This window comes from Mastigoproctus giganteus, chromosome 7 (genome assembly GCF_048544385.1).
Source record: "Mastigoproctus giganteus isolate SK-2022 chromosome 7, ASM4854438v1, whole genome shotgun sequence".
Lineage (NCBI taxonomy): Eukaryota > Metazoa > Arthropoda > Arachnida > Uropygi > Thelyphonidae > Mastigoproctus > Mastigoproctus giganteus.
Window position 1 is genome coordinate 97,359,254 of NC_143581.1, and position 25,854 is coordinate 97,385,107.

At 38.7% G+C, this 25,854-nt stretch overlaps 1 protein-coding gene across 1 annotated transcript in view; it reads right to left on the reverse strand.

Annotated features, from left to right (window-relative positions):
• Positions 1-25,854, reverse strand: part of LOC150083097 (uncharacterized) — a 205,384-nt gene that overhangs the window by 48,719 nt on the left and 130,811 nt on the right. The window contains exon 9 of the mRNA XM_090378388.1: positions 8,606-8,728. Coding sequence (XP_090234514.1) covers positions 8,606-8,728 — 123 coding nt within the window. The remainder of the gene's footprint in view (positions 1-8,605; positions 8,729-25,854) is intronic.

Below are 25,854 nucleotides of genomic sequence, written 5' to 3' on the forward strand. Positions count from 1 at the left end.
TCCCCAAACTGTCGGCCTCTACCACCCATGAAGGCAACTTATTCCAGTAATTTATAACTTGCTGGCTAAAATAAAACTTCTTGCAGTCCAATCTAAACATTTCCCCCTGTAACTTGAATTTCTGTCCCCTAGTTCTCGCATAATTTATAATCTTGAAAATTTCGTCCTCATTCATTTTACTGATACCTCTCAGAGCCTTAACCACCTCAATCAAATCTCCTCTAAGGTGTCTAGTTTCCAAACTCTGCAACCCCCATATTCGAAGTCTTTCTTCATAAGGACGCCCTTTTGCCGATCTCACCAGGTGAGTTACCCGTCTTTGCACCCTTTCAAGAAGCTCGATGTCTTTCTTTAGGTGCGGTCTCCATACTTGAACACAGTATTCCAAGTGTGGTCTAACATAAGCCTTATATAATGGGATTATCACGTCCCTATCTCTACTTGCAAAAGTTCGATAGATCATCGATAGGACACCATGGGCCTTCCTTGCAACTCTCAGAGAATTTCATGTCTGATCGTATCGTAACACCCAAGTCCCTTTCCTCCAGTACTAGGTTTAGTTGAACTCCACCAAGTGAATAATTTATTTTGGGATTACACTTTTTTGGATTAAAGCATAGCTACCATTTTTCTGACCATTCCTGAAGTCTATCTAGGTCTCTCTGAAGAAGCTCAGCTTGACAGTGATCATTAACTACTCTACCAATTTTAACATCATCTGCAAATTTAGACATCACGCCCTCTATCCCTTCATCAATGTCGTTTATGAAAATTAAAAACAACAGTGGTCCTAATGCTGATCCTTGGGGAACCCCACTTCTTACATCAACCCAATCTGAGGAATAGCCATTTATCACGACCCTCTGCCTCCTGCCCTGAAGCCATCCTTCTATCCATCTAAGGATTTTCCCAGTGATTCCAACCTGTTCCAGCGTATAAAGCAACCGCTCATGTGGGACTGAGTCAAAAGCTTTGCTGAAATCTAAATAAACAACGTCGAAATTATTCCCTAAATCCAGCTTGTGAGTGACCCTTTCGAAATAGCGAACCAGATTTGTTAAACAAGATTTTCCCTTTACAAAACCATGCTGAGTATCCTTGAGAATTTCAATTCGATCCAAATGATCCTGAATTCCATTCTTGATCATTGCCTCCATGATTTTCCCTACTACTGAAGTCAGACTGACAGGTCGATAATTTCCAACTTCACTTTTAGAGCCACCCTTATGTATGGGAGATACATTTGCACTTTTCCAATCCAAGGGAATCTCCCCAGAGTCTAGTGATGCTCGCATAATTAGCCTTAATGGTTCAATGCACTCGCTTGCCGCCTCCCTTAAGATTATAGAGTATATTCCATCAACTCCAGGAGCCTTGCTGGCCTGTAGGCTCGAAAGTTTTTTCATTAAATAATCTTGCGAAATTTCAATATCATTAATTACATATTTTTTAACTTCGCTCCCACAATTTCCCATTGCCACAAAATGTTTTTCATTTGTAAATATCGATGCAAAATAACTGTTGAGTACATCTGCAACGGCAGCTGGTGTATTTAATACTATCCCCTTTCCCTTACGTAAAGGTCCGATCTGGTTTGTCCTGCTCTTCTTGGCATTTATATATGTGAAGAATTCTTTATCCCCTCCTCTTTTCTCTGTTTGCTAGTGATTTCTCATAAACTGCCTTTGCCTGTTGAACCTTTTCTGTGGCTCTATTACACATCACCTTGTAGCTGTTATAGGCTTCAGTACTTTTTATTGCTCTGTAACCTTTCCATGCCACCTTTTTCTGCTCAAGTAATGTGGCAACTTCACTATTCATCCAACTTGGAACCCTCCTCGTGGAGTATTTTTTTAATGGTATATACGCATTCAAGGCATCTGTGATTAATGTTTTAAAAGCATACCACAGTTCAAATGTATTCATTTTCTGCATGATATCTACCCAGCTAATAGAGGCCATGTAGTACCTTAAGGCATCATAATTTCCTTTTCTGAAATTAAAACCCATTCCTTTTACTTCTGCTACCTCTCTCGTCATCATCCACCGTAGAACTCCGTGATCACTTCCTGCTACTGGTTCCTCTACTGTAAGCCCTGTTATGTCATCTGATTCATGTGTGATGATGAGGTCTAGGATATTCTTTTCTCTAGTACTTTCCCTGACATGTTGATACAAATAACAGTCATCTAGTTGATTTAAAAATTTTGTTCCCCATGTCGAGTTTCCTTCCCATTTACTCCAATCAATTAGAGGCAAATTGAAATCACCCATAATAAGGCATTGACGCTTACTTGCCCATTCCATTTGCATGTAGAGGCTTTTGTCATAATCTTCACAATCACCTGGTTTGTAGATTACTCCTACTCCTACCTTTGTTTCCAACTATCTCACACCATACAGACTCTATACTAGCATGTGAAATGTCTGAATCCGGGAAAGCTATCGTCGCACTCAGGCTGCTTCTGATAAGAAGCATTACCCCACCACCCCTTCTATCTACCCTATCCTTCCTAAATACATTATACAAGCCGTACTTAAACTCATCATCCCCAATTTCCAGGTGGCACCACGTCTCTGTAAGCCCTATTATGTCCGTGTTACTTGTTTTAACCAGCAGTTCGAATTCGCTCATTTTATTGACGATACTTCTAACGTTACTGTATAAACAATTAAGATTTACTGTTCTTGTATATTTAACAACCCTAACACAACCCTTGAAGTTTTTTAGGCTCTCTTCCCTGATATTAGCTACCCGCTCACGAGAAACGTTTCTGCCCCCAGAACATCTAGATAATACGTCCAGTTGGGGTAACAGATAAGAACTCTTAAGGTATGTGCAAGAGTTACTTTGACCAATATTATCAGATAAACGCGTGTCAGTATTACCCACATCCCCCCTAACTAGCAGTTTCCCTGAACCTTTAAGGTATCCTCAATAATACTGGCAAAAACTTTTGCACCACCTTTGTTTAAGTGTATCCCGTCTCTACAAAACAAATTCCTTCTACCTACAAGTGTGGGCCATGCTGATAGAAATTTCCCTCCTAAACCCTTGCAGATTCCTTCAAGTCTTGAGTTAATCCACAAGGCTCTTAACATATAATCCCTCCTATTGTGTCTGGGCAGAATTGCAGACACATAGACATTATGGCCTAGCTCGCGAAATTTCCTCAGCATGGTCCTGTATTTTTCCAACAAATCGTCAGATCGTGTACGTTTAATATCATTAGTCCCCACATGAATAATAATATTCTCTTTATCCCCTTTAAAATCTGACAATCTGTTGGTGACATCATCAATAGTTGCTCCCGGCAGACATACCCTGGTTCTACTCCACCTATCCTTATTACAAAAAATATTCCCCGTTTCCCTGACAATGGAGTCTCCTAATAAAACAATGTCCTTTTTAACCAGAGTAGTTTGCACTTGGTTTTTCTGTTTTGAGGCTCGAATCGGGTGTGTATCACTTGGTAGATTGCTGGAGTCTTGAGTCCCTGACGAGCTCCCAGATGCATTATTCTCAAGGGCAAGCACCCGCTTTTTCAGGGACTCAAATTGCTCCATCAGTGCACCAAATTGTAATTTAAGATCGGTGCACTCCTTACATCGATCACAAAGAAAAGAATCCCCAGGTGAGGTAGGATTAGTCACCAGGTCGACCTTGGAAAACATTCCACAGGTTCCACAACGGATTAAATCATTACTCACCCGTAAATCGCCATCGGCTATTTCCGTGTGAGTCACGATGTATGATGTATGAAGTTATGGAATAACAAGCAAAAAAATAGGAAAGAAGAGAAGATTCTTACAATTATTTATGGGGTTTTTTTATGACTGAAGATTTCAGTGAAGGGGACACACATTTCACTGTAATAACGTAAAACCCACAAAACCCAGCTATCGGAATTATCGCAAATGCAATAAGATAGCGTTTACTACCCGTTTATAATGAATTGCACTAACAGAAAAGCCCAATAACCCGGAAAGTGCAAATTGTTTTTATTGTTTTTCGGTAGTGACCTGACCTCAAGAAATGTGCTTTAGTAAAATGTGAGCTCATGCAGGGTGATTATAGTGAGTTTTCGCCTTAACCCTGTGAAGCTCTTTACAGAAAATTCATTTTGACTATTATCACAGTGCCGACTAAGAGAATAAGTGACAACGATACTACTAAATCAAGAAAAGGAAAGCGATTGATTTTAATCAGAAAATTAAACCAATAATCAAGTATTGCACTGAAATCAGATTTGTCAATAATAATATAGTAGCAATATGTTATTAGTCATTTCCATAGTTACATAAAATGCAATGAAGTAAGAAGTCCTGGAACGTATCTCTTATGTATGTTGGGGACTTCTGTATCTTTGGATTAACCTGGAAATTGATTATCCAGGATTTGTTTTTTACCATCTATCCCAGAAAATCGAGAGTCTACTGTATATAAATTCATGGGGATTTTTGCCTTGTGGAGTCTGCCCATGATGCTCGGCCACCAAAGGGTGTCGAACGCCCCAGCGAAGTTGACCGCAATTACCAGGAAGTACTTTTCGTTACATTGTGCTGCGCTTTCTAGGAGGTTCCGAATTGCCTCAATGGTGGAGAGTCCGGATTTGAACCCATATTGTCTGGGTGACTCTAGATTAGCTTCTTTGTAGTATTCTCTCCAGGAGTTTACTTAGTGTTGATAGCAGTGCTATGGGACGGTAAGAGTTTGGTTGTTCAGGTGGTTTAGTTGGGTTTTTCAGGATGAGCTTGATGTGCTCATCCTGAAAAGCTGGTTGGCAAATGGCCCACTCTGAGGCAGCAGGGGTTCCGGTATGTGCTCCACCGCCCTCTTAATGAGTTCTGGGTCCAGGAGGTCAGGGCCAGGGCATTTCTTGTTGTGCATTTGTGTTGCGACTTCCTGTAGCTCATCCATGGTAATTGGCAGCTCCATTTGTTGGGTGTTATAGGTCTCGTTTGCCTGTATGATGGCTTGTTGGTCTTCCGTGAGTATATTTGATGGGTCTTTTATAATGTTGGCCACAGAGTCGTCCCATGTTGTGGTGAGGGTGCATTGCAGCGTTATAGTTGCTGTGGTTATTTCCCCCCCTGGGGGGCCGACCGGGCTAGCCGAGTGGGTAAAGTACCTGCCCGGCAACCCAAAGGTCGCGGGTTCTATTCCCACCTCGGGCTTGGATCAAAGTACTGCAAAAACCTTGGGAGGTGCAATATGGTCACAGAAGCCGATGCGCCAACAACTACCAAATCAAAATCAAAATCAATCAATCACCCCCCCCCCCTGGGGAGTTTATTTGTTGTGATCTTGTAGACCACTCCCCAGGGATTCTCATTACCTTTAGTTGAGCCCAGTCGTTCCCAGGAGGATTTCTTACTTTTCTTTGTATTTCTCAGTACTGTATATTGGCGGCGCAGGTAAGTGACCTCAGCGGGCACAACCTCCGTGCTCTCTGATATTCCTTCCTTTTTTGTTGGACTAATCTCCTTTGTTATTGCAGCTCTGGGGTCCACCAGGGCATGGCCTTGCTCAAAGGCATTTTTCTTTTTATGGCGACTTCAGCTGCCTTGGTTATAATGTTTGTTATTATTTGTTGCAGTTCATCCGGGTCCTCTCTTATTTCTTGGTCGTTCTGTCTGGTTTGCCCTCTGCTATCATGTTGGGCTCTACTGATGAGCTGTTCTTGGTAGAGTTCCCAATTGGCTTAGGAGATTGCAAATCTGTTTAGCATCTTCCTTTCTGTTGCGGTTCTTGCTGTCGTTCTCTGTATCCAGCAGGTGATGGTAAAGTGATCCCACTCAGTGACCTCCATGCTCTTGGTCTACAAGGCAACCTTCCTATATTCATCAGGAACTTTCAAATACCGTTGAGACATATCTTTATGCGGATGATCTCTCCATTTCTTGCCACTCTCAGAATAGGAGATCCATTGAACGGCAACTGCAGATATCCTTGAATAAATTCCAAAGGTGAGCAGGACTCAATGGCTATCGTCTATCCCAGCAGAAAACTGTTGCAGTCCACTTTTGTAATCAACAAAAAATGCATACAGATCCTGAACTTCAGATGTCAAACTTTATCATTCCAGTAGACAAACAATATCTGATTCTTGAGATTAATCCTTGACAGAAAATTAAATTTCTTTGAGCACATTAAATCTGTGCATACATCCTGCCTCAAAAAACTGAACATATCTGCTCTGTCTTGGGGAAAAGACCGTGTATCTTTGCTGCTTTTATATAGAGCATTAATCAGATCCCGATTGGATTATGGTGCTCCACTGATGATTCTTCTCGAAAGAGTACACTGCGCTAGCTGGATCCTATACAGCATAGTGCATTGCAGATTGCACTTAGTGCTTTCAGGACATCTCCTACCCATAATTTTTATATTGAAGCTCATGAGCCCTCCTCTTTACCTCCACAGAAAAACATTACTACTTAAGTACACAGCTAAAATACAAAGTTGCTGTCTGCATCCTATTGAGCCATACCTGTTTAATCCTCCACTACGAAATCTCTATAGAATCAAACAGTAAAATATGACCAGCAGGCATGCATCTTATTGAATTAACACTGAGTTGGAATGTTCGTAATATCAACAGACTACAAGTAATGAAATGCTCTCATCCACCTTGGACACCTCTTCTTCAATTAGCTCGCGATACTTTTCTTCACGTGGGGAAAGAATCACCTTCCGTCACTCAACGTGAAACAACTCCATGCAAACCATATTCAGCAATATGCTAATGTATTGCCAATATATACTGATGGCTCCAAATCACATTTAGCCATTGGAGCAGCAGCAGTATTTCCCACTACAATCATTTCTGCTGCCCTTCCACCTGAGTATAGCAGCTTCTCTGCAGAACTTCGTGTAATAAAATTAGCTTTAAAAAGCCTGAATCTCTACCCATTTTTAAAATACATAGTACACACTGATTCTCTGAGCTCAATTACAGCAATACAAAACTTTTCTTACAAGGTTCATCCTTTATTAAAAATTGAGGAATGTCATCAACCAGTGACCTTTTGCTGGATCCCAGTGCATTTGGGGATAAAGGGGAATGAACTTGCTGACAAAACTACCAAAAATCCATCAACTTACGATTTAACCTTCACTCCCATTCCAATCTCTGATTATAATCATGTCTTGCACAGTGGAAAGAGCTATGGCACACCCAAACCAATAATAAACTTTATCAGTTGAAACAGGATCCACAGCTTTGGCACTCTAGCACCAAAACAGTGCAAAGAGAAGAAGTAGTGCTTGTACGAGCACGGATAGGACATACATACCTGACTCACCTTCATCTACTTACAGGAGAGGATCGTCCACACTGTTCAGCACATTTAACAGTCAAACACATTCTCATTGACTGCCTTCACTATCATCAGGGCAGAACATCCATCCTCCTTTTCCTAACAAATCTTTGAGAACCGAAGACATTAAAACATTATTGGTGACGATGCAGACATCAATGAATTTTTCTCTTTTTTTGAAAAAAAATTGGAATCTATCATAAATTCTAAAAGATCTCTCTAATAAATAATGAAGTGATTATATCTGAATTTTGTTTTTTTATCATTTTCCTATGAACAGGTGCACTATAGCCCCAGCAGCTCATGCACCATTAAACCCCCATAACACACACACACACACACAATTCCTGGGAAGTACCACTCACAGACTTTATTCACCACATGATATTTGTCATTCCCTTCTGAAACTCTCTGCTAGTTCTTGCTATGTTCTCATTGTTTGGCATATGTTCAAAATGAATTCCACATTAACCACTAATCTCCTTTACAGGGCAAACATATTTGCATATTTCGTAGTTTCACAGTTTCCTGCAATCATAGAGTTGTCCCATGATTTTTGATAGGATAATATATTTTCACTATGGTGTAAAGAAAGATTCTAACTTTTAAAAAAATAAATTAGCAATAATTTTGATATAGCAAGAGACTTATGAAAAGACTTATGAAAATCACGAGTCTCTTGCTATAGTCATTATCATTTATGCTACCACACATGTCACATCTCCTGGATCATTGCATCCACTCTTCATTCTAAAAATTCTGCCATTCATTATTATTACTTGTGTTCCGCACTTTATACCTCGATATTTTTCATATCTCTACACTGTTATTTACACTTGCATTGTCTTTGCAATATAATGGGCTATGTTTGCTATTAACAAATCTCAAGACTAGACCTGATTATTTGCCTTGAAAGATAAAAAGATAGGTAAAAGCAAGAATTTAAATTGAAGTAATTACGCTCTTTGAAAGGGAAGGGGATGGAAAGATATCACCGTGTCACAAAGAGACTGAGGTGATATTCAGTAAACAATAAAACTATTCAGTAAACTGAATTCAACCATTGTATTTCTAATAAACTTCCTCCCTCCCATATGACATAGTGATATATATATGACAAAAATTGCAGGTTATTTCATTTGTTAGTTTCTAGCTAAGGTAGTCCATACACATTTATGATAGAGTAAAACATCTATTTATGTACGCCTTTTAAAATATGAAATAAACATTTTAATTGGGATGACTGTGGCATTATGAAAATGTGAAACAAAATAGAATCTACCTTCACTTTTAAACTGGCATCATCATCAAATCCTATCCATGTGTCTCCACTGTACAAATAAGGAGCTGTCTGATCTCTCTCCCTTATTTCTGTCCAGTTTCCATTTCTTATGAGGGAACATATCTGAAAGAAAAAAATAATGAAAAGGAACTTTACTGTGGAGGCTTAAAGACTACATCAATATTAAATGAGTATTCCTTGTTCATCAAAAACATTAACATTGCTCTTCTATGCACTTGTTCCAACAGATCTACAACCTTCCTAAAACAAGGTTTCCAGGTTTGGCCTTAGCATTGTACATATACAGCATAATAATTACCTCTGATTCCTGTATACCATTGACAAAATCCAGCGAGCTGTCCAGTAACCCATCTTCACTGCTCAGAGAATTTCACATCTTACTGCACAATTACTCCCAGGTCTTTTTCGTTTTCTGCTACCTTCAGTGTGGTACAACACAGTTGATATGTTAACCTGGAATAACTGCTACCCATATTTTGAAAGTACAAAACTGAATCCACTTGTACAGTTTTGTATTGCCATCTACTTTGCAGTGTAATATAAGTGTTTCTTTCTTTACTTATTCCATTCATTGCAAGATTCTCTTTAAACAAATTGTTTTGTTTGGGAATAAATTTGAAACATTTAATTAATTAGGGTTGTACTGAGCTGTGTATTAACCATGCAAAAATAACAAAATTTATTTCTTGTGGAATAAAAATGGACTTTGTAATATACAGTCGAACTTGGTTATAACAAGGTCACGGCTGTAATGAGCAAAAAGCCATAATGATTTTAATTTATGCGTATTCCCACATAATCGTTCACTGGTATAACAAGCGTACTACATGGATATACCGTACAAATTTTGGTAACTATGCACACATTCTTAATTGCTTGGGTAAACAAAAATGAAAAGGGCAACTTAGCTTTTATGACCACCCACATCAGATTAGCTGCCTGTTTATGACCTTGTCCTTTTGGCAATGGGGCTATACAATAGTGCATTGGCTTTTTGCTTTACCCTATTGTCAGATTCACTTGTCTAGTGAATACAATCTTGACTGATTGTATTCACTTGTCTAGTGAATACAATCTTGACTGATTGTATTCACTGAACCATAAATTTATTTCAGGACTTCTAAGAACTTTGTATGCAGATCACTTTACTGTCATTTTAAATAAAATCGGAAACATGTCTGGTAACAAAAGAAAGTCTCTCTCGATTTGCAAAAAAGTCAAAATTATTCGTGAGTTAAAATGTGGTGCAAAATATGTTGAAGTGTGTAAAAAGTTTCTTTGCCCTCTTCAACAGTAATGACATCGTGGAAGAATAAACATGTTTACATATCGGCACCGAAAAAAAAAAAAAATTAGAAAGTGTAGGATTACAAATGCCGATGAAGCATTGCTTCAGTGGTTCACTACACAAAGAAGTGATGGATTTTCAATAGATGGTCCGATCTTGAAGGCTCAAGCAGAAGAATTTGCTAAACAGTTTGGATGAGTCAATTTATTATATGTAACAATGGTTGGCTGAATTGATTTAAAAATCGAATACAAGCATATTAATACAAATAATATGTAGGTATATACTAATATTATTTTTCTCTCTCTAATATTTCTTTTGTTTTTTAAATCTATCTTTTTATCAAGTTGAGAATTAAAAGAAAAAATAACTCATCACTGATATAGCGAGTAATGGTTATAAAGAGAAAATTCTGTCTGTCCCTTGATGCTCGTTATAACCAAGTTCAACTGTATAATAAATGAATTGTTATATAGAAAAGCCTACCTTTCACAGGTATTAACAAGGTTCTGCAGTATATCTAAATTGTGGTGGTATGATAAATTTACTGTTGCCTTTAAAAAGAAAGAAAAATTTTTCCCCAGATACCCAGTTCAATTACATCTTTGCAAGGACTTACTTTGATTAACTACAAAAAAAAAAAAAATAAATAATAATGGATTTTTTGCTTCTCATATGGTAAGGTTGTTTTTCACTGTACTTTTCACTTTTGAGGATCATAAGGAATGGTTGAACTGTATTACTCATTTCAAGTTTCCCTGTAGTACTGCAGATTCCATATTTACAGGCACTCACTCCATCATTTCTGTCTCTAGCGAGAAAATTAATTAAAAAACTGCCATTAACCAACACTGTGAATTTGACAATTCCCTGGCATATCAGAAAGAATTATTTTCTCATCTTCCTGGTTTATGATGTTCCAAAAATTAAAAACACAGTGTTATTTAAGTGGTGGTGAATGATGCAAACTTATAAAACATCAGCCAAAAAAAAAAAAAAAAAAATCCCACATCATCTGCCCATCATTCCTAATATTTGTCTAGTTCTTCCTTGAATTTACTTAAACTATCCACTTCCACAACAACAGATGAAAGCTGAAGGCAAACTTCCACACATCTATCCTGCAACCATCCTTCCTCAGTTTGAATTTATGTTCCCTCTTATGTATAGTCTGAGTTAGAGGAAGAATGCAATCAGCATTGAAATGCTCAATCTAATCAAAGCCTTAAAAACACCTTAGTCAAATCACCTTGCGTCCAGGTGCTGCAATTTGCAGAACTGAAGCCTTTATTGGTAAGACCACCCTTTTGTTTCCATCACCAATCTTGTTTCCCTTCTCTGCACCCATTTGCAGCAGATCTACATTCTTTCTAAAATGAGGCCTCCAGACTTGTATGCAGTACTCAAGATGCAGCCTAACTATTACCTTGTGCGATGGGATCCATGCTAGCAAAATTCTTGTACATTATTGACAAAACCCCATGAGTTGCCCTTGCAGCCTGTCTGCACTGCTTAGAGAGAAACTTCATGTCAGAATGCACAGTTATCAGCAGCTCTTTTTCATTTTCCACTGTCTTGAATGTAGTTTCTATGTTAATCTGGGATTACAGCCACCCATATGTGTAGTAACATTAATTTGTCAATGTTAAACTTTAACTGCAATTTATCAGCCCATCTGTCTAAATTTCCTAGGTCTTGTGGAAGTTTACCTTTATTATTGTCATTAACCACCCGACCAACCTTTGTATCATCTGCAAACTTAGATATTTAGCTTGATATACCTTCATGAATACCCTTAATAAATATAGAAAACAACAGTGGACACAGCACTGAACCCTAGGGACTTCACTAATATAACATTAGTCTACAAAGAGCCATGTCCATTAATAACAACTCTCCATCTTCCTACTCAACCATCCCTTTATACATAGCTGTACTGCTTCTATTTGTATAGCAGTTTTTTATGTGTACCAGTATCAAAAGCTTTCCTGAAATCCAAGTATATGATATAAAAATAATTTTTTGCATCCATTTCCTTTGTTGCTGGATCTTAGTATCCAATCAGATTAGTCAAACAATACGGCTTCTTAACAAATCTCTGCTGTAAATGCATTCCTGTTTATATGGTTCTGCATTAACAGTGACTCCATTATTTTCCCTGGAACAGAAGTTAAGCTAACAAGTTTGTAATTACTCATGTTGAGTTTGCTGATGAGGCTAGTGGGAGCTGGATGTGTTCAAAGCCACTAAGTGAACTTTCGATTTAAATTTAGTGATTTGCTGATTAAATTGGCGCATTTATTTTTTACTTGGCTATGTAATTGCGTAGAAAACCACAGTCGATTTCTGCTGCCATTGTTTTCGTATCGATACAGCAGATACTTGTAGCTTCTATGTAACTTGTAGCAGTGTAATCAGTATCAGCAGAGAATTATAAATCATAGCACTACTTACGTGATTAATAATTGAACTTGTCACGTACATCGTAACGTACGACAGTAATATTCGTGGAGCTTTTAGAATCTGTGATTTGGCATAGATAGCTAGCGGAGAGTTCGAACCAGGTGGGTGGCAATAGATAGTTAAATCTATTATAACTACTTAGATTTTACAAATGTAACATTATAAATTAGTACATATAACTTGGTAGGAGATACGAAATTCATAAAATGCAACTCGGTTGGAGATAAAACTCAATACTGAAAAATATATATATAATGTTATAACTGTATTGGAATAGAAGTTTAGTGGTATATTTTTGTATTGAAATTGAATGGAAATCATGACTCAGACCAGAGCAGCAAAGCAAAAGGCTCAAGCTAATGGGAGAACTGAGGGGGGATACAGTTGTCTTTTGAAATGTGATGTTTGTGGAGCAATCAGGAACAGGACATGATATTGCCAAGGGGAATGTCTTTGTGTGTGTGTGTGCACACGATGTAAGGAGTGTGAGGAAATCAGGCTTAGCATTGTTATGGCCCTATCTGAGAGCTTGAAGGACAGGGTAGATGCCCTCAAAGGGTTTAAATTGAGGGGGCCTATCAGGCTCTCAGCTGCTCACATAACACAGCGGCAACCCCCAAGCCAGAATGCGCTGGAACTAGTTGTTGTTGGTGACTCTATTGTCAGAGAAATGGGGAATATACTGTTCAAAAAGGATAGCTGGAACAGGACCAGGGGTATGTCTGCCAGGGGCAAAGATTGATAACGTTGTAGAGCAGATATTGTTGTACATGGCACTAATGATATTATGAGTAGGAGACCGGTGGAATTACTTAACAAGTACAGATCAATGTTGAAAAAATGCTGTGAATAACAATTAAATTTGTGCAATTTGAAAGTGTCTGCAATTATGCCCAGACACAATAGGAGGGAGTATATGATGAGAGCCTTGTCGATCAATTCGGCCCTGGAGAGATTGTGCAAGGCTCAAGGGTAGAATTTTTCTCAGCCTGGTCTGTGCTTGTTAAAAGGAGAGACTGCTTCTACAGGGATGGGATACACTTAAAAGGGAGCAAGAATATTTGCTGATGCTATCGAGGCTGTGTTGGGAGGGGATACACAGACTAATAGATTAGCAGAGGTGAATGATTCCTGTACTGCTTCTATTGGAATGAGCAGCAGCCTGGAAAACAAGGTGCGGGGGATTTCAGAGATTGCTGGGAGTCATTGCGGAACAAGTATGTACATGAATTGTGTTATTTGTAGCTAAGAATAGAACAAGTGCATGTATACTTGCATGTACACCAATGCTAGGAGTTTGGTAAATAAATTTGATGAATTTGAGGTGTTGGTCAAAACATCAAAGGCAGATATTGTTCGGATATCAGAGATGTGGTGTCACACAGATGTAAGGAATGCAGAAATGGAATCTGTGCAGTACAATGTGCACAGGAACGATGGGAAGGGAGGAGTTGTTATGCTATTAGTTAAGAAACATAAAATCCAAGGAAGTGCAGTCAGAGCAATGTCGAGTCAGTTTGGTGTGATATAAGCACTGGGAAAGCAAAATTGAGAGTAGGAATGGGTTTGCTCGAGAGCTACTGACTCTTATAAGTATAATAAACAATTGTACAGAGGAATAGAGTGGGCCAGTAAATCAGATTGTCCTATAATGGGGAATTTTAATTTCCCAGATATTGGCTGGAATTTGTGGGTTAGTCACTCACACATTAGCAAGGCTTTTTTGGATGATTGTTTTCTACAGCAGCATGTTCGGGAAGCAACTAGAGGGAGTAATACTCTTGATCTGATTATCAGTAGTGATTCTTCATTCTTTAAGAAACTGCAGATAAAGGAACCACTAGGTGGCAGTGATCACAGTGTGCTGAAGTGGGATTTATTCAAAGAGGTAACGGGAAGGGTTTTTGCTTTTGTACAGGTGACTACGGTGGTTCGAGACAGTTTTTAAATTCTATATGGTGGAACCAACTGATGATGTTACCAACAGCAAATTCAAAATGGGAAGCATTCAAAGAATTAACCATGGAAGCTACTAAGCTTTTCATACCAACTAAGAAATATCATTTAAGGTTTAGGCCTAAATGGATGTCAGATGAACTAATGAGACATGTTGGTGAGAAGAAAAATTCATATAAATTAATGTGTGACACAGAAGCCTATGACAGATAACTTTTTACACTACACATCATTGCATCCCCCCCCCCCCGGTGTGTGAGAAAAAAAGTATATATAAAAAAAAAATGATATTGTGGATTGTGAATGGAATAAATGTGTCTCTCTCCCACCCCTTCACCTGCTGGGTTCCCACTGCCAGCTAACATGTCCCACCCCCACAACGGGATGGGCATTTGACCTTCCTACCGGATTCGACACTACATGGACCTGATAACGACATACTGCGGCTTTGCTGCCGACACACAATTTGGCGATCTGAACTGGGTACTGTAACCCGGTTCCCTTAAGAACCCCATCTCCCAGGCGGGGGAGGGAGGCAACGGAGACCTGGCTCCTCCCCATACTTCACCTGGTGGGCTCGTCTCCACTGACCTCTTTGGGGATGCCTACTCTATCGTCCCTATTCTTCTATCTGTTTCCTCCCAGCCTTCCCCCCCTCACTAAACCGACCAAGTACACCCCCTTAACAATGCCGCCAAATTCTACCGCTTTCATGCAAATCTCTTTCGGCCAAATTGTAGTGTAAACCCCCCCCTTTTTTTTTTTAGGCTTCCCACTGAAATCCTTAGAAACTAGGTGGTGGAGCCTGCCATAGTACTTAAATAATCTACTGGGTGCCTGACCTGCCTCCTCGTGGCAAAGTGTGGGCAATGGTGGGTCCCAATAGGGACCCAATGGCTAAATGGTCAGAAACAACAGAACATAATGCTACACAACAGACCACTTCCCACACTTTTTTCAATCTCTGGCCTCCACAGAGTTCTGTGTCACTCACAAAGAATACAACGTGGAGATGGGGGAACCCCTGGTGCCATCAGACAACTAACTCACTTTACACTTTACCAACTAAGAAATATTGATCAAGGTTTAGGCCTAAATGGATGTCAGATGAGACATGCGGCAGAGAAGAAAAATGCATGGATACATATAAATTAAAAGGTGACACAGAAGCTTATAATAGATATAAGCTGAACTGTAACCAAGTCACAAAGGAGGTTAGGAAGGCAAAGGCAGATTACAAGAAATCGTTGGCAAAGGATGCAAAAAAAAACAATAAAGGGTTTTTTACTTATGTAAACTCTAGAAGGAAGGAATGAATCAGATTGCTCCACTTGATATCGATGGTTCAACTGTTGATGACCCTGCTCAGGTAGCTAACAAACTAAATGAGTATTTTGCATCTACATTCACACCAGAGGTATTCCCTTTTCTGAGTTATTGAGGAAAGGGAATACCAAAAGTGTATTAAACTCTAGCAGTGAGCTAGATGATTTTGTAATAACTGAGAGCAAAGTGGAGGAAAAATTGTTGAAGATAAACATAAGAAAGGCACCTGGAGTGGATGGGATCTATCCAGTAATATATAAAAAGAGGCAGCAAAGGAAGTAAGCAAACCTTAGCCATAATTACAAGAGGTACCCATGGACTGGAGATGTGCAAATGTGACTCCAATCCACAAAGGAGGATCAAAGGGTGACACAAGTAACTACAGATCTGTTAGTTTAACTTATGTTCCAGGGAAATTAGACAAGGCTTCAATTATAGCTTGGACACAGCATGGATTTGTTAAGGGGCAAGTCTTGTCTGACCAATTTGATGTGGCCACAGAGGAACTGGATGCAAAGAATAATTTTGATATCATATATTTGGATCTTAGAAAGGCTTTTGATACTGTTGCACAAACTGGAGCAGTGTGGCATTGGAGGCAAATTGCTGGTATGGATAAAGGGACAGAGTGGTAATCAATGGACACTGCTCTTCGTGGAGTCCCCCTAGGGTTCAGTGTTGGGTCCATTGTTGTTTTCTGTATTTATTGATGGTATATCAGGCTTAATGTCTAAGTTTTCAGATGATACGAAGGTTGGCAGGGTTGTTAATGATAGTACACTACTGCAACAGGATCTAGAAAAGTTAGCAGATGGGCTGAGAGGTGGCAAACGAAGTTTAACATTAACAAATATAAAGTACTGCATATGCGAAGCAGTAACCCCAAAGTAATGTATCAACTGTGTGGCACTACACTGATGGTGGGAGAGGACAAAAAGGACCTGGGGGTAATTGTGCAGTGAGATATGAAGTTCTCTGAGCAGTGCAGATGGTTTGCAAGGGTAGCTCATTGTGTCTTGTCAATCAATGATATACAGGAATTTTTCTAGCAGGAATAAGGAGGTGATTATCCTCTTGTATAAGGCAATGGTCAGGCCACGCCTTGAGTACTGTATACAGGTCTGGAGGCCTCATTTTAAGAAGGATGTAGAGCTGCTGGAATGAGTACAGAGAAGGGCAACAAGTTTAGTGAATGGAGCAAAGGGTTGCTCTTATAAAGAAAGGCTTAAGTTTTGCAAATTAGAGTATCTGGAGACTAGGCACCTGCAAGGTGATCTGATTAAGGCATATAAGGCCTTGAGTGGGGTTTGAGCATGTTCAATGCTGGTGGTATTCTTCCTCTTGCTGAGAGGGCGGAAAGACAATTGTAGGATAGATGTGTGGAAGTTTGCCTTTAGCCAGCAGGTGGTTGATTTCTGGAACAAATTTCCATCTCTCTTTGTAGAAATTGATAGCTTAAATAGATTAAAGGCAGAACTAGACAACCATTTGGAGCAAGTGAATGGGTGAAATGAGAAGGTTTTATTTTTTGTCTAGTGCTGTATAAGCTTGCATCATATGCCTTTACTAATACTAATGCCACCTTTTTGTGATCCCCTTTGTGAATTGGGGATACATTCATAGGAATCTACCCTCAATCCTAAGATGCTCTCATAATTATGGCTAAGGGTTTGTTACTTCCTTTTTCTGCCTCCCTTAATATAATTGGATAGATCCCTTTCACCCACGGTGTCTTTTTTTTTCTTCAATGTTTAGCATCAACAATTTCTCTTCCACTTTCCTCTCAGTTATCACAAAATAATTTAGTTTATTGTTACTTTGATAAAGTTCTGGTATTCCCTTCACCAAAGAATTTCTTGTGTATGAATGTATATACAAAATACCTATTCAGTTTGTCAGCAAACTGAGCAGGATCACCACTGATATCAGTTGGATCAATATGATTCTTCCCCTTCTTTTAGTGTTTACATAAGTAAGGATTGCTGTTTTTATGTGCATTCTTTGCTGAAGACATCTCCTAATCTTCGTTAGCTTGCCTGACCTCCTTTGTCACTTGATTGTAAACTAGTTTACAGGCTTCTGTATTACCTAATAATTTATTAGTAGAAGTGGCATATGATGCAAGAAAGCAAGCTTATAAAGTGTCAGCAAAAAAAAAAAAAAAAAACACATCACCTGTCCATCTCCTCCAATAACATGTCTAGTTCTTCCTTGAATTCTTTCCAAGTGCTCACTTCCACAACACCAGGTGGAACTTTGTTCCAATTACAATGTCATTGGAATTACATTGTAATTACATTAAATTACATTGTAATTGGAACTTTGTTCCAATTACAATGTCCCATGTTCTGTGTGACACCATGTCTCTGATATCCCAACAGTATCTGCCTTTGACCAATCTTTATGTACAAACTCCCAGCATTGGTGTATATGCAAGTATACATGTACCTGTTCCTATTCTTAGCTACCCTAACACAACCCATGTGTTTACTTGTACCGCAATGACTCCCAGTAGTCTCTGAAATACCCTGCTGCTCATTCCAATAAAAGCAGGGCAAGAATCACTTTCACCTCTGCCAGTGGCTGCTGTTAATCTATTAGTCACTGTATCCAACCCGCCTAACACTGCCTCGATAGCATCAGCAATTATTCTTGCACCCTTTCTATTTAAGTGTATCCCATCCCTGTAGAAGCAGTTTCTCCTATTAACAAATACAGACCAGCCAGAAAAAAATTCTAACCCTTGAGCCTTGCACAATCTTTCTAGGGCTGAACTGGTCAACAAGGCTCTCATCATATACTCCCTCCTATCGTGTCTGGGCAGAATTGCAGACACTTTCAAATTCAACCCTAATTCATGGCTTTTTTCAACAGTAACCTGTACTTGTTAAGTGATTCTGGTGGTCTCCTACTCTTAATATCATTAGTGCCAACGTGTACAACAATATCACCTTTTGTGCCCTTAAAAGATGATTCTGCTCTACAACGTCATCAACCTTTGCCCCTGGCAGATATACCCTGGACCTGTTCCACCTATCCTTTTTACAGACCATGTTCCCCGTTTCCCTAACAATAGAGTCACCGGCAACTACTAGTTCATGTGGGACCAGTGCATTCTGCCTTGGGGTTTGAAGCTGAGAGCTTGATGGGCCCTTCAATTTAGATCCTTCGAGAGCATCCACCCTGTCCGTCAAGCTCTCATATAGGCCCTAACAACGCTGAGTTGTCGCCTGATTTCCTCACACTCCTTACATCCCCCTCTGCAATATCATGTCCCGTACCTGATTGCTCCACAAACATTAAAAGGCTGTGATTCTGATGGAAACTTCCCCTTTCAGTTCTCCCATTAGCTTGAGTCATGATTTTGATTCAATTTCAGTACAAAATTATAACACTATATATTTTTTTCAGTATCGACTATTATCTCCGAGTTTCTTTATATATTAATGATTCTGCTCAGACGTCACGTTTCGTGGTATTTTATTTATTGCTGTTCAGAACAGGCAACGCTAATGATGACTTTACTCACTGCACTGTGTCTTATTGACAATGAATATGTGATCCAAGAAGTCATTTTACTTTAGATGATTGCCGAGAGGTTACTCCTACAGCACATGACAGTGGGTTGTTAAAGGACGGTTTAGGCAGAGTCATGTAAGCTCCGTAATGATGTTTATCATGGTAACCATTTCAATACGTCTGGAGATACTGAATAACGCTAGCCTGGACACTTTATTCATATCGTCAGAGAATGAGGTGCAACTATGTCCAATTGAGAAATACACGTAAACTAAATTTTTTTTTTTGTTAGCCCACATATGCAGTAAATGAAATAGTTATTATGCCGATTACATTTTCGATTTTTATTGTTCATATATATTTTATACTTTTAGAAGTGAACCGGAAACTAAACAGTATGACAGTGAATTCGAAAAATTCCAATATAAAATGAGTGTACATTTTAAATCGAAAACTGTAGACTAAAGAATGACCAAGTCAAGCCACAGAAAAAACTCCGATTTAAAATCTACACTATCGGAATTTTTCGAATTCATTGTCATACTGCTTGTTTCCTGTTTATTTAATTGTAGCATTTAAAAAAAAAAAATTTTTTTTCAGCCATCTACAACAAAATGAATATTTTCTGTTGGGGGAGTAAGGGTCCACCCTCTCCAGTGGGGTAGTTCCCCTTGAAAATCCAGTACATCCAAAAATGGGTGTACTGGATTTTCAATAAGTGAGAATGCCTGTCAGGGGTTCCCCTCACTTCCACGGCCTGAGACCAACTAACTCAGCACGAGAGAAGGTGAGCTGGAAGAACTTCCGAAATACTCCTTTTGGGAATCGAACCCAGATCCTTCCTCTCCGTAAGCGAGCACGTAACTCCCGAGCTACCGTGGACTACGCAAACGCGGTCTTATAGTTAAGTTATATCGTTACACTCCGCTCTACGTCAACGGCACAGCCTTTTTTAAACTGTGACGTGATATTTCGGACTTAAACGCAAGGCAATAAAATAACAAGTGTTTATTCCGTGATCTTTAACAGGCAGTCTCTCTTCTGCCAATTAGATAAATTGTTATCCCCTACTTAGACAAGATAGCATGTGCCTCAGAACATCATGCATATTAAAAATTTTAGGGAGAAGCTGGATCTCATGAAATTTACATTCGAAACCCATGTTGTACATCACAGATACAAGTGAAGTATTAATTTGAATGAAGGCTGGCATAGTTTCAAAATTATTAACACGCGTGACTTTAAATAAGTAAACATATTTGCACTATTCAGCTGTTCCTCAGAACTGTAAATAAATTTCTTGGTAGATGCAGAAAAAGTCCTTTCTCACGTGTACGGATTTCAATAAGAGCTGACATAACTTGACTAAAAAGAACAAAAGTGGTTCAAGTTGTTGAATGGACAACACTTTAAATTTTCTAGCACAACGTAAAATGTTGTCCATTGATGATTTTTGTTTATTCAACAACTTGAATCCGAATGAAAGCATTTTTTCAGTAGTTCTGAGAAACAGCTGAATAGTGCAAATATGTTTACTTATTTAAAAGTTGCAGTCACACGTGTTAATAATTCTGAAACTATGCCAGCCTTCATTCAAATTAATAGGGTATAGTAAAAACTTCACTTGTATTTGTGCTCTGAACTTTAATCACCTTGGCAGTGATAAATGGATGATGTTCTGAGGCACATGCTATCTTGTCTAAGTAGGAGATAACAATTTATTCTAATTGGCAGAAGAAAGACTGCCTGTTGAAGATCACGGAATAAACACTTGTTATTGCCTTCCCATTCAATACATTTTGGAGGAGGGTTTAAGTCCGAAATATCATGTCACAGTTTAAAAAGGCTGCGCCGTTGTCGTACAGCGAAGCGTAACGATATAACTTAACTACAAGACTGCGTTTGCGTAGTCCACGGTAGCTCGGGAGTTACGTGCTCGCTCACGGAGAGGAAGGATCTGGGTTCGTATTCCCACAAGGAGTATTTCGGAAGTTTTTCCGGCTCTCCTTCACTCGTGCTGAGTTAGTCGGTCTCAGGCCGTGGACGTGAGGGGAAACCCCTCACAGGCATTTTCACTTATTGAAAATCTAGTACAACCGATTTTCAAGGGGAACTACCCCACTGGAGAGGGTGGTTCCCTTACTCACCCAACAAATAATATTCATTTTGTTGTAGATGGCTGAAAAAAAATTTTTAAAGGCTACAATTAAATAAACCTTTCTTATGAAGCGTACAGGAAACAAGCAGTATGACAATGAATTCGAAAAATTCCGACATAAAATGATAGTGTGCATTTTAAATCGGAATTTTTCGAATTCATTGCCATACTGTTTATACAGCTTGTTTCCGGTTCACCTCAAAAAGTATAAAATATATATGAACAATAAAAATCGAAAATGTACTTTTACTGCTGAAGTAAGCTATTTCATTTAATGCATATGTGGGCTAACAAAAAAAAAATTCAGTGTACGTGTATTTCTCAATTGGACAGAGTTGCACCTCATTCTCTGACGTGCCAGGCTAGCGTTGTTCAGTATCTCCAGAGGTATTGAAATGGTTACCATGAAGGAAAACATTGCCTTCATAGACAACGTCATTACGGAGCTTACATGACTGCCTAAACTGTCCTTTAACAACCCTCTCGGCAATCATCACGAAAGTTGCAAGCTGCAGCATCTAAAGTAAAATGAAATGACTTCTTGGATCGCATATTCATTGTCAATAAGACACAGTGCAGTGAGTAAAGTCATCATTAGAGTTACCGGTTCTGAACATCTGAGTAGAATCATTAATTACTAAGGCCAGATTTTGACTTTACCCTAGAGTGCTTCCATTCAAAACATCACAAAGTGATTGTGCACAATAACACAACAAGTCGATGTTCAAATGGTGTAGTCAAGTGACACTAAAACTGGCTTTCACTGTGTCCATATAGCGAAGCTTTGGAACTTTCCTCTGTAGGCTAAAGAACGACCAAGTCAAGCCACAGCAATATTAGGCGGTAGATGACTCTCACCAACACTTTGCTTATTAGAATTCGTGATGTCATTTTTCACGGAACTGCTTACCCTATCATTGGTTTTTAAGAGAAATAAAATACCAAGAACCTGAGCAGATTCTGTAATTATTTCTGAGCTCAAAGTGCTTCAGTTTCTCATAATTCCAGACTACACTGGGAAGTAATAAGGCACATCTAGGTTCGAGATTATGTTACTGTCATCCGACAACCTCATGTGGGCGCCTCCGTAGCACACGCTTCTTGATTAGACCGGGGTTCGAACCCGTGACCACCGCATATCCTCGAAGCAATATGACCTTAGTTGCTAATGCTCCTAAAAAACCAAACAGCAACCTCGTATGTTTCTGTATCTGGTTATTTTTTCTTGGGACAGTCGTGGTCCTGAGTGGGTTCATGTATCTTTGAATGTTGTTTACTTCTGTGACAGATCTGTATCAGGCGGGCGTACCTCTGGTGTTCTGAGAATATACTCCGCTTTGATACTGTTCTTCCCTTTAGTTAGTCTCCCATCGACTTTGCCAAATATCTAGTAACATGTTCTACTTCTGTCGTCGCAAATATGCATTCCTAAATACTTCAAAGTCATCTCTCATTGCAGGCTAAACCCCTCCTATCTTTATTATTAAAGTCTGTCTGTGTAGTTCAATTCTAGCAATACCCTATTTGCCGTTGAAAAAGTTGTTATCAGAGAATAAGATGTGTTTGTGGAGAGGTTGAGTATAGTTGCCTGTTGCTTATTTTAATAATTTAAAGGAATGCATTATAGCGTTTAAGGAGTTTGTGAAACAACTTTAAGAAGAGTTTTATTAGAAAACGAGCAACAAGACGACTGAAATCTATAAAGAGAACAGAGCAAGCGTAGGATGAGAGGTAACTTCGTTCTATAAGTGGTAGCAGCTTGCCTTCGCTAAATTCAGATGTATAGATATGCAGTAAAGTTTACAATGTTTACTAGTTAGGTTTCAACGTACCTATCTTTTGGGGAACTTGAAGGCTACAGAAGGTATATGGAGTAATATTAAAAATATTCATGTTTTGTATCCAAATGGTGAATGCTTTGGTATTGTACATTGCCGCGAAGACAAGATGGGTGAATCAGCGGTTCTTTGCGCATCAAGACAACATAGCGGTAAGGTTAAATATATACTAAGTTAACAGGGGTTCCTTGTGCCTCTACATGAAGTGCTATATGCTTCATTAAGGCACATCTTGAGAGATAGTAAGTTCAATAATTACATGTACTACCACAATTTTGAGCAAAGATGAATGTGACGTAGCAAAGGGATAGAAGTTTCTTGTTCTATTAATGCAAGATGGATTGAGTTCGGGAAAGAATTGGAATCTTCCATGTTTCGAATATAGACTGAAATTTAAGGATCTAGTTTTTGATTTAAAAAAATAGGCCTGCAATGCAGGTCGCTTATTTTGATACGTAAATCTAAATTGTATCATAATGTCTGTGTATGGAACCGTATTGGTGGGACGACCTAATTAAATAAATAAATAAAAATAGTTCTTCCCTTTTATTAACATGCTTTTAAGATTTTTCACCTGTGGAACCAGGCTGTACATTTCTTGTATCGCAAGTTTTCACATGAAAAGTATTAAGAGTGTTATCAGCGTTTCCACATACAGAACTTGAAGTGTGTGTTGACTTCTTTCAATATTACGTCGCCAGCAAGTACAGTAGAACCCGGATAAGAAGTTTTCCCCTGTATTAGGTCTGGTTTTTAAGTCCCAATTTCAAAACTCTATATATTGTTTATAAAGATATAAACATTTTGGTAATCGAACAAGTTATTCCTAAATACTTCAAAGTCATCTCTCATTGCAGGCTAAACCCCTCCTATCTTTATTATTAAAGTCTGTTGAGTATGGGCTTGGCAAACCCAGGGTCCTGAGCTGGATATCATCATTCTTCTCTTTCTTGGTGATTCCTTTCTACTTCTCTCTCTCTCTCTCTCTCTCTCTCTCTCTCTCTCTCTCTCTCTCTCTCTCTCTCTCTCTCTCTCTCTCTCTCTCTCTCAGGGTAACTCGGGAATTTTTTTTTTTTTTTGGCTGGTGCAGCATAAGGCCTCAGGCTTCCTTGTACCATGTGGCTAATAATAATAATAAGTCTGTCTGTGTAGTTCAATTCTAGCAATACCCTATTTGCCGTTGAAAAAGTTGTTATCAGAGAATAAGATGTGTTTGTGGAGAGGTTGAGTATAGTTGCCTGTTGCTTATTTTAATTGCATAGCATCATTTTTGATATACATGTATCTCATGTTGTAAATATCTTCACAACGAGTTGCCCTGATATTGCACTACCTCTAATAAACAACGCTTTGCAATGGAGAAAAACTAGTGTTACTTATTCTCTGCGGATGCCACCACCCAGGGATGGTGGTATCCGCCAAGCGTTGCCTATTCGAGGTAGTGCAATATCGGGGCAACTCGTTGCGAAGGCATTCACAATAACGATGCCATTTCACCTACTTCGGTGATTTACTACGGACTAAAATGATGCTTGACACTAACTCGATGATAAGTGAATTTTCCATAGTCTGGTCTGAGTCTTTCAGCGCTGAATCCTTTTTACTATAAAGATTTTGATATAATGGAAGTGACACTGAAATTTTCATCGATATCCATAATTGGATAGTGTCGACCACGTAAAGCATTTGCCGTTACGTTCTGAAGAGTTTTATTATCTTAATTTTATTATATTATTTTATTTTTTTAAGAGATCTAAATTACTTAGAGATTGTTGTTCTGTGTTATTGTAATTGTGACCTTTTAAGGTATGTTGGAACTCCAAAGGAGCTCATCCTTCTAATTTGGTAATGGGTTTAATGAACAGAATGTTAAGCAATTAGAAATCCTCAGTTTAAAAATGTTTTCCATAGTCAGAGTAAGATATTTATAAATTCTGAAATAGTATTTAAAAATGATCTTTAACTTATGTGTAGTTAATATTTCATACCCTTAGGTCATTTTCCTTTCTAAGGAGTTCTAAAACTCAAGTCCCTTGGAAAACTCCTTATCCGGGTTCTACTGTATATGGTTTTGATGATTCAAAGAAATAGCCATTTTTTGGATCCTTGGATATCGTGAGATTTAGAAGCTCAGTATCTTTGAAAGTTATTCGCTCCGATATTTGACTTAACAATTTCTGTCTTGCCTAATTCATTTTTTGATGCACTTAGTTTTGTAGAAAAAAATATATCAGCTCGGATGTCTACATCTAGTCGCATTAATTTTACGAACAAGCCCGCGAAATGCCGGGTGGGTAAAGTGCCTGACTCCAGCTTGGATCAAAGTACTGCAAAAACCTTGGGAGGTGCATTATGGCCACAGAAGCCGATGCGCCAACAACTACCAAAAAAAAAAAAAACCACGAAATCTTGATATTTTTCCATGCAACATTATTATTATTATTTTTTTTTTTCTGGCTCTATGACCATCGAATTCTACGTTTATTAGTTCTATTTCATCAGATAGGTATAAGGTGATTTTTTATCCATCGTACTATTTCTTTTCTTTGCAAGCCTCAAATTTCTTTGTGTCAACATCATTACACTGGAGGGAAAGGTTTGGGGTCGATTTAACTGACAACACAAGGTGGTTTCTAATCGCTATCCTGAGGTGTATGGCAAAAGGACTTTCGTGGCCTTT